The sequence below is a fragment of the Hemitrygon akajei genome, chromosome 4 (genome assembly GCF_048418815.1).
Source record: "Hemitrygon akajei chromosome 4, sHemAka1.3, whole genome shotgun sequence".
NCBI classification, from domain to species: Eukaryota; Metazoa; Chordata; class Chondrichthyes; order Myliobatiformes; family Dasyatidae; genus Hemitrygon; species Hemitrygon akajei.
Genome location: NC_133127.1, coordinates 200,559,222 through 200,569,173, shown reverse-complemented (window position 1 = coordinate 200,569,173; position 9,952 = coordinate 200,559,222). Strand labels below are relative to the sequence as shown.

General features: G+C 50.1%; 1 protein-coding gene across 1 annotated transcript in view; it reads right to left on the bottom strand.

Moving 5' to 3' along the window:
• Positions 1-3,568: 3,568 nt before the first annotated feature.
• Positions 3,569-9,952, bottom strand: part of rrp8 (ribosomal RNA processing 8) — a 30,663-nt gene continuing 24,279 nt past the window's right edge. Inside the window, exons 5-7 of the mRNA XM_073044430.1 lie at positions 8,321-8,427; positions 8,101-8,197; positions 3,569-5,269 (exon numbers count right to left, since the gene is read on the bottom strand). Of these exons, the coding sequence (XP_072900531.1) occupies positions 5,156-5,269; positions 8,101-8,197; positions 8,321-8,427 (318 nt within the window). The 3' untranslated portion in view covers positions 3,569-5,155. The remainder of the gene's footprint in view (positions 5,270-8,100; positions 8,198-8,320; positions 8,428-9,952) is intronic.

Genomic DNA, 9,952 nt, shown 5'->3' with positions numbered 1-9,952 from the left:
GCTCTAATTTGCTAAGTAAATTTGCTCACGATACTACACTGATTGGCCTAATCTCATATAATAATGAGGCGGCCTACAGAGTAGTCATCACCCTGACACAGTGGTGTCAAGAAAACCTCTCCATCAATGTCGCAAAAACAAAGGAGCTGGTTGTGGACTACAGGTGGAATGGAGACAGACTAACCCCTATTGACATCAATGGATCTGGGGTTGAGAGGGTGAACAGCTTTAAGTTCCTCGGCATCCACATCACCGAGGACCTCACGTGGTTTGTACACACCAGCTGTGTGGTGAAAAAGGCACAACATATGGTTGAGAAAATTTGGTACGAGCCCCCAAGTCCTAAGAACTTTCTACAGGGGCACAATTGAGAGCATCCTGACTGGCTGCATCATTGCCTGGTATGGGAACTGTACTTCCCTCAATCATCAGGACTCTGCAGAGTGGTGCGGACAGCCCAGTGCATCTGTAGATGTGAACCACCCATGATTCAGGACATTTACAGTGACGGGTGTGTAAAAAGGGCTCAAAAGATCACTGGGGACCCGAGTCTCCCCAACCACAAACTGTTCCAGCTGCTACCATCCAGGAAACGGTACCACAGCATAAAAGCCAGAACCAACAGGCTCCGGGACAGCTTCTTCCACCAGGCCATTAGACTGATTAACTCATGCTGACACAACTGTATTTTTATGTTATATTGACTGCTTTATTGTACAAAATACTATTTATTATAAAGTACTATAAATTGCACATTTAGACAGAGACGTAACGTAAAGATTTTTACTCCTCATGTATATGAAGGATGTAAGAAATAAAGTAAATTCAAGTGTGGCCTGACTAGAGTCTTATAAAGGCTCAGCATTATCTCCTTGCTATTATATTTTATTCCCCTTGAACTAAGTGCCAACATTCCTTTTGCCTTCTTTACCACAGAATCAACCCGAAAATTAACCCTTTGGGAGTCTTATATGAGGATTCCCAAGTCCTTCTGCACCTGATATTTGAATTTTCTCACCATTTAGATAATAGTCTGCACTATTGTTCCTTTTACCAAATGCATTATCATACATTTCCCAACACTGTATTCCATCTGCCAACTTTTTGCCCATTCTTCCAATTTGTCTAAGTCCTGCTGCAATCACACTACTTCCTCAGCACTACCTACCCATCCACCTATCTTCGTATCATCCACAAACTTTGCCACAAAGCCATCAAATCCATTATCCAAATCTTTGACAAACAATGTGAAACGCAGTGATCCCAATACTGACCCCTGAAGAACACCATTAGTCACCGGAAGCCAACCTGAAAAGCCCCCCTTTATTCCCACTCACTGCCTCCTGCCTGTCAGCCATTCCTCTATCCATGCCAGTATCTTTCCTGTAACACATATATGTCAAACTCAAGGCCCGCGGTGGAATTATCTTTGGCCCGCGAGATAATATCTAATTACTATTAAAGCTGGCCCCAGTAATCGAAGCGCCTATGGCGTATGATATGGCTAATGCTGAGTTTATTCAGGTACCAGGTTTTCAGGGTTTTTAGTGTTTATTCGGCAGTCTTCTTCATAAGAAACGGAATTTGTAAAGTGAAACACTTTGTAGTTATAGCAGAGACTGAGACACATGAGAGCAGGCTGAAAAAACGGAGGCAACGAAAGCTGCGTTCGCACGCGTCCGACTGATCCGGCCCGCATGAAGCTGCATTTTGCTCAATCCGGCCCGTGACCTAAAATGAGTTTGACACCCCTGCAAGCAGGCTCATGAGTGACACCCTATAAAATGGCTTCTGAAAATCTAAGCAAGTGACATCCACTGCTTCTCCTTTGTCCACCCTGCTTGCTACTTCCGCAAAGAACTCTATTAGTCAGGCAAGATTTCCCTTCACAGAAACCATGCTGACTTTGCCATGCTTATTTTATCATTAGTCTCCAAGTACACTGAAACCTCATCCTTAATAATAGATTCCAACACTTTCCCAACCACTGAGGTTAGGGTATCTAGCCTATAATTTTTTCTTTTGCCTTTGTCCCTTCTTAAAGAGTGGAGTGACATGGTCCTCCGGGTCCATGACCAAATCAAGTGATTCTTGAAAGATCATGACTGATGCATCTGTTATCTCTTCAGCAACCTCTCTCAGGACTTTGTGGATGTAGTCCATCTGGTCCAGGTGACTTACCCTCCAGTGGTCCAATATCAACTCTCACCTCCCTTTTACCCTTTATATAACTAGTATAGAGGTTCTAGGGCAGTTGGCTAAGCGCACATCCCTGAGGTGCGTCAGTGAGGTGCTGTTATTAATTCCAATCCACACACATTATGATCTTCCGATTAGGAAGTCAAGGATCTAATTGCAGAGGAAGGTTTTCGATCAGGTCTGTAGGATTGATGGTGTTAAACACTGAGCTATAGTCGATGAACAGCATCCTGACATGGGTATTGGTAATGTTCAGGTGATCCAAGGCTGTGTGAAGAACCATTGAGATTGTGTCCACTGTAGACCTGTTGTGGCGATAGGCAAATTACGTGAGTCCAGGTCGTTGCTGAGGCAGGACTTGATTCTAGCCATGACCAACCTCTCAAAGCATTTCATCACTGTAGGTGTGAGTGCTGCCAGGCGGTAGTCATTCAGGCAGATTACACTGGTATAATTGTTGCCTTTTTGAAGCAGGTGGGAACTTCCAACCATAGCAGTGAGATAATGAAAGTGTCCTTGAATACACCCGCCAGCTGGTTGGCACAAGTTTTCAGAGCCTTGCCAGGTACCCCATCAGGGCCCGCAAACCTTATGGGGGTTCACCCTCCTGAAAGACAGCCTAACATCGACTTCTGAGACAAAGATCACAGGGTCACTGGGTGCAGCAGGGATCTTCACAGCTGTAGTTATATTCTCCTTTTCAAAGCAGGCATAAAAGGCGTTGATCTCCTCTGGTAGTGAAGCATCGCTGCTATTCATGCTATTAGGTTTCGCTTTGTAGGAAGTCATTCATTCCCAACTCCCTAAATTATCTCTTTATGACCTCCTCACCTTTCCTATGTCACTGGTGCCAATATGTACCAAGACTTCTGGCTGTTCACCCTCCCCCTTTAGAATGATGTGGACCCGATCCGAGGCTTCCCTGACCCTGGCACGCGGGAGGCAGCATTACCCCCGGGGGTCTCCATCGCGTCCAGGGATTCTCCTGCCTACTCCTCTGGCTATGGAATCCCCTATCACTGCAGTCCTCTTCTCTTCTGAGCAGTGTCAGAGAGCAGTCACTGAGGCCCCCACCCCTGTAGGTCATCTCACACACACTGGCTACCCTGCACGTCACTCACACTTACATTCACACACACACTGACCAACACAGTCACACATACACACCCACACTGACCGACACACGCACACTCACACACACACTGACCAACACAGTCACACATACACACCCACACTGACCGACACACGCACACTCACACACACACACACACACTAGTCTCACATTACAGCCACTCATGTTACATAAATTCACCCTGACAAAACACCATGAAATGTCTCCAATACAGAACAAAATTCACTCTCTTGGAAAATAATGCACGCAGAATTTATTTTTTAAAGCTGTGCGAAGTGAGCTGCTGGAGGAATTGAGCCGTTCGGCAGTATCTGTGGAGAAAACTCAGCTCACATTCTTTGAAAATGTATTTAGAGGTACAGTGCGGAACAGTCCCTTCCGGCACAATGAGCCACAGCAACCAGCGACCCAGCAATTAAACCCCCACGTAATCACGGCACAATTTACAAGCACCAAATAACCTACTAACTGGTGCATCGTTCGACCGCGGGATAAACCGCAGCACTCAGCAAGGAGGACGTACAAACTCCTCAGTCGGTGCCAGAATTGAACTCCCAACTCCGCCCCAATCAGTATTAGTATCATGCTAACCTCAAGCTACCATGGAACCGCCCCCATGGTGCTTGCGTTGAGTCCCTGCATCACAACCCAAAGCCCAATTCTTCCCACCTTGCCCCCCAGACGCTGCCGAACCCACTGACTTCATCCAGCAGCTCCTGCATTGCTCCAGGTTGTGACATCTGTCATCTCGTCTCCCAGTGATTCCGTTTTTAACGTGTTTGTTGACTGCTTTCTGGAGGACTGTGACTCTGGAAATACAACCCCTGTGCTCCCATTACACAGTGCAGTCTGTACACTGCTTCACCATCACCAGGTCGAAACCCTGGAACTCCAGCACTGTGGGGCACACTCCCCAGAAGGCTGCATCACTGTGTTCTGGATTCAACAGGGACCTGTGAGCACCTCTGCCACATGGACTGCAAGGAAATCCAGAATTGATGGATAATGTTAGCTGTCAGTGATGCCCAGATCCCAAAACACAAGGCAACCCTCCTTCCTCACTGACTATCTCATCTCATCTCCTGAAACAGGGGGACACGAAACCTGCCCCCAAAATCCCTTCCCTGGGCTTCACTGGCCATCTGAGAACCAATTTCCTTCTGTATCTCCTACATTTGCTGTCCGTGTGTATATCTGAGAGAGCAAGAGTGAGGGCTGAGGGCAGAGAGTGTGAAGGTGAGAGAGAGGGCGGGAGGGAAAGGGGAGGGGGAGAAAGAGGGAGAAGGTTGAGAGAGAGGGAGACAGTGAGAGGGTGGGGAGTGAGAGAGGGGTAGAGAAGGGGCAGAGAGAGAGAGGGTAGAGAAGGGGAGAGGAGAGTGAGGGGGAGGGAGGGAGAGATGGGGGTGTGAGGGGGACGAGAGTGGAGGAGAGAGGGGGTGGAGAAAGAGAGAGATAGAGATGGGGAGAAGAGGGGGAATGAGGGGGGAGAGGGGAGAGAGGGGGAAGAGAGAGGGAAGGAGGAAGGAAGGGGGGAAGAGAGAGGCTACATAGGTGGTTTGAACACCAGATGCACGGGTTAAGGACCTGATTCAGATTCACACAAAGTGCTTTAATCATTCAGAACCGCAGACTGCAGGGTTTGTGTAAGCTGCCCCTGGGCCACAGCCTCACACACTCACTTCTCCATCAGGCAGCACGTAAGGCTCTAAATATTTCAGATGAGATTTCTTTTCCCGCAGTCTGGTTTCTATATGACCCGAGTCCCTATCCTGTTCCGCCAGCCTGGCTGGTCACCTCTGATGGTCGTTGGCCCTTTGACATGCCTCAGCGCTTCTTGTAGAGGCAGGGCTTGAGTTCGAGCTGAGGGAGTGTACTTCCCTCACTGGGCGACCGGCTCTTCTCAAAGTCAAACATGTAAAAGTAGCGGTTCTCTGTGTCCTGTGGAGACAGGGGGTTGTATACATGAGCGCACATCACATTGAGAAGCAGCCCTCAACCCAGAAGACTATCAGAATAGGAGCAGAATTAGGCCATTTGGCCCATCAAGCCTGCTCCGCCATTCCATCATGGCTGATTTACTTTCCCCCTCAACCCTATTCTCCTGCTTTTCTTTATAGACTTGGACACCCTGACGAATCAAGAACTTTTCAACCTCTACTTCAAATGTACGCAACACACACAAAATGCTGGTGGGACGCAGCAGGCCAGGCAGCATCTATAGGGAGAAGCGCTGTTGAAGTTTTGGGCCGAGACCCTTCGTCAGGACTAACTGAAAGGAAAGATAGTAAGAGATTTGAAAGTAGGAGGGGGAGGGGGAAATGCGTAATGATAGGAGAAGACCAGAGGGGGTGGGGTGAAGCTGAGAGCCAGACAGGTGATTGGCAAAAGGGATACAGAGCTAGAGAAGGGAAAGGATCATGGGACGGGAGGCCTCAGGAGAAAGAAAGAAGGGGGTGGGGGAGCACCAGAGGGAGATGGAGAACAGGCAGAGTGATGGGCAGAGAGAGAAAAAACAACTAAATATGTCAGGGATGGGGTAAGAAGGGGAGGAGGGGCATTAACGGAAGTTAGAGAAGTCAATGTTCATGCCATCAGGTTGGAGGCTACCCAGCCAGTATATAAGGTGTTGTTCCTCCAACCTGAGTGTGGCTTCATCTTGACAGTAGAGGAGGCCATGGATAGACATATCAGAATGGGAATGGGACGTGGAATTAAAATGTGTGGCCACTGGGAGATCCTGCTTTCTCTGGCAGACAGAGCGTAGTTGTTCAGCGAAACGGTCTCCCAGTCCGCGTCAGGTCTCACCAATATATAAAAGGCCGCACCAGGAGCACCGGACGCAGTATACCACACCAGCCGACTCACAGGTGAAGTGTCGCCTCACCTGGAAGGACTGTCTGGGGCCCTGAATAGTGGTGAGGGAGGAAGTGTAAGGGCAGGTGTAGCACTTGTTCCACTTGCAAGGATAAGTGCCAGGAGGGAGATCGGTGGGAAGGGATGGGGGGGACGAGTGGACAAGGGAGTCACGTAGGGAGCGATCCCTGCGGAAAGCAGAAGGGGAGGAGGGAAAGATGTGCTTGGTAGTGGGATCCCGTTAGAGGTGGCGGAAGTTACGGAGAATTATACGTTGGATCCGGAGGCTGGTGGGGTGGTAGGTGAGGACAAGGGGAACCCTATCCCGAGTGGGGTGGTGGGCGGATGGGGTGAGGGCAGATGTGTGGGAAATGGGAGAGATGCATTTGAGAGCAGAGTTGATGGTGGAAGAAGGGAAGCCCCTTTGTTTAAAAAAGGGAGACATCTCCTTCATCCTGGAATGAAAAGCCTCATCCTGAGAGCAGATGTGGCGGAGACGGAGGAATTGTGAGAAGGGGATAGCATTTTTGCAAGAGTCAGGGTGGGAATAGGAATAGTCCAGGTAGTTGTGAGAGTCTGTAGGCTTATAGTAGATATCAGTAGATAGGCCGTCTCCAGGGATGGAGACAGAAAGATCAAGAAAGGGGAGGGAGGTGTCAGAAATGGACCAGGTAAATTTGAGGGCAGGGTGAAAGTTGGGAGGCAAAGTTAATGAAGTCAACGAGCTCAGCATGCGTGCAGGAGGCAGCGCCAATGCATTCGTCGACGTAACGAAGGAAAAGAGGGGGACGGATACCCGTATAGGCTTGGAACATGGACTGTTCCACAAAGCCAACAAAAAGGCAGGCATAACTGGGACCCATGCGGGTGCCTATGGATACACCCTTGGTTTGGAGGAAGTGGGAGGAGCTAAAGGAGAAATTATTCAGAGTAAGAACTAATTCGGCTAGACGGAGAAGAGTGGTGGTAGAGGGGAATTGGTTAGGTCTGGAATCCAAAAAGAAGCGTTGAGCTTTGAGACTCTTTTCAAATGTACGCAATGACTTGACCTCCACAGTTGTCTGCGCCAATGAATTCCACAGATTCACCACTCTCTGGCTGAAGAAATCCCTACTCATCTATGTTCTAAATGCATGTTCCTCTATTCTGAGGCTGTGCTCTCTGGTCCTAATTTGCTCCATGATAGGAAACATCCTCTCCACATCCACTTGATTGAGGTCTTTCAATATTCAATAGATTTCAATGTGATCCCCTCTCGTTCTTCTAAACTACAGCAAGTACAGGCTCAGAGTCATCAAACGCTCCGTATTTAACCCTTTCATTCCTGGAACCATTCTTGAGAACCTCCTCTGAACCCTCTCCAATGCCAGCACATCTTTTCTTAGAAAAGGGGCCCAAAACTGCCCAGAATATTCCAACTGTAGTCTGACCAGGCCACCCTCTGAAAAGCACACAACCCAAGCCTTCCTTTCCTTCTCTGCTGCCCGCTACCTGGATTGACAGTTTGATAGGTGGTAACATGATTGACAAGTTGTATCGATGGGAGCCAACAGAATAACAAATTGACACAGAGTAGATGGGCTGAAGGGCCTATTTCTGTGCAGTAGTTCTCTCCAACCTCACCCACCACATTTCTACCGTTAAGGAAGAGGTACAGGAGCCTAGAGACCTGCACTCAAAAGTTTCAGCAACAGATTCATCCACTCTGCCATCAGATTCCTGAATGGTCGGTGATCCCATGAATGCTACCTCACTACTTTTGTTTCTCTTTTTGCAGGACTTAATCAATTTTATTTTAAATTCATTCATTATTATAATTTGTTGCTTTTCATTATGATTTATTGCATTGCACTGCTGCCACAAACAACATATCTGACGACCTATGCCAGTGATGTTAAACCTGATTCAGACTCTACCTTTGAAAGCAGCTTAAAGCCGAGACGTGCCAGAACACTGACAAAATTCCGAATATCTTCAAATCTGCTGGCCACTTCCGCGATCTTCAGAATTCCACTGGAAAACACCAAAAGACAAGAGGCGTTGCCACTGCTAAGGTCACCGAGCAGTACTCTCCCCATGGAGCCAAGCCCTATTACACCCGCCCCATACAGGACCAGAGCGACAAACACCTCTCACCCCACTCGCAGAACACGGTTGGCTTCCATCAGAAAATCCACCAGGTTGGTGCCCATCAGGGAGAGGCAGAAGACCACGATGTCCACTGATGCATCGGACAGGGGAACCTAGAGAGGCCAGAAGAGGAGCAACATGATCCTGCAAACCTCAGTCAAAGGTAAGGGACAGGCAGGGATTCCACTCGACCCCCCAGGGAGCGGGCAGGAGGGTAGACAGTGATAATCTGCTGAGATTCCACTCGACCCCCCAGGGAGCGGGCAGGAGGGTAGACAGTGATAATCTGCTGAGATTCCACTCGACCCCCCAGGGAGCGGGCAGGAGGGTAGACAGTGATAATCTGCTGAGATTCCACTCGATCCCCCAGGGAGCGGGCAGGAGGGTAGACAGTGATAATCTGCTGAGATTCCACTCGACCCCCCCAGGGAGCGGGCAGGAGGGTACACAGTGATAATCTGCTGAGATTCCACTCGACCCCCCCAGGGAGCGGGCAGGAGGGTACACAGTGATAATTTGCTGAGATTCCACTCGACCCCCCAGGGAGCGGGCAGGAGGGTACACAGTGATAATCTGCTGAGATTCCACTCGACCCCCCCAGGGAGCGGGCAGGAGGGTACACAGTGATAATCTGCTGAGACTCCACGCCGACCCCCCAGGGAGCGGGCAGGAGGGTACACAGTGATAATCTGCTGAGATTCCACGTCGATCCCCCAGGGAGCGGGCAGGAGGGTAGACAGTGATAATCTGCTGAGATTCCACTCGACCCCCCAGGGAGCGGGCAGGAGGGTACACAGTGATAATCTGCTGAGATTCCACTCGACCCCCCAGGGAGCGGGCAGGAGGGTTCACAGTGATAATCTGCTGAGATTCCAGTCGACCCCCCAGGGAGCGGGCAGGAGGGTTCACAGTGATAATCTGCTGAGATTCCAGTCGACCCCCCAGGGAGCGGGCAGGAGGGTTCACAGTGATAATCTGCTGAGATTCCACTCGACCCCCCAGGGAGCGGGCAGGAGGGTACACAGTGATAATCTGCTGAGATTCCACGTCGACCCCCCAGGGAGCGGGCAGGAGGGTACACAGTGATAATCTGCTGAGATTCCACGTCGACCCCCCCAGGGAGCGGGCAGGACGGTACACAGTGATAATCTGCTGAGATTCCACTCGACCCCCCCAGGGAGCGGGCAGGAGGGTAGACAGTGATAATCTGCTGAGATTCCACTCGACCCCCCAGGGAGCGGGCAGGAGGGTACACAGTGATAATCTGCTGAGATTCCACTCGACCCCCCAGGGAGCGGGCAGGAGGGTACACAGTGATAATCTGCTGAGATTCCACGTCGACCCCCCCAGGGAGCGGGCAGGAGGGTACACAGTGATAATCTGCTGAGATTCCACTCGATCCCCCAGGGAGCGGGCAGGAGGGTACACAGTGATAATCTGCTGAGATTCCACTCAACCCCCCCAGGGAGCGGGCAGGAGGGTACAAAGTGACAATCTGCTGAGATTACACTCGACCCCCCAGGGAGCGGGCAGGAGGGTACACAGTGACAATCTGCTGAGATTCCACTCGACCCCCCAGGGAGCGGGCAGGAGGGTAGACAGTGATAATCTGCTGAGATTCCACTCGACCCCCCAGGG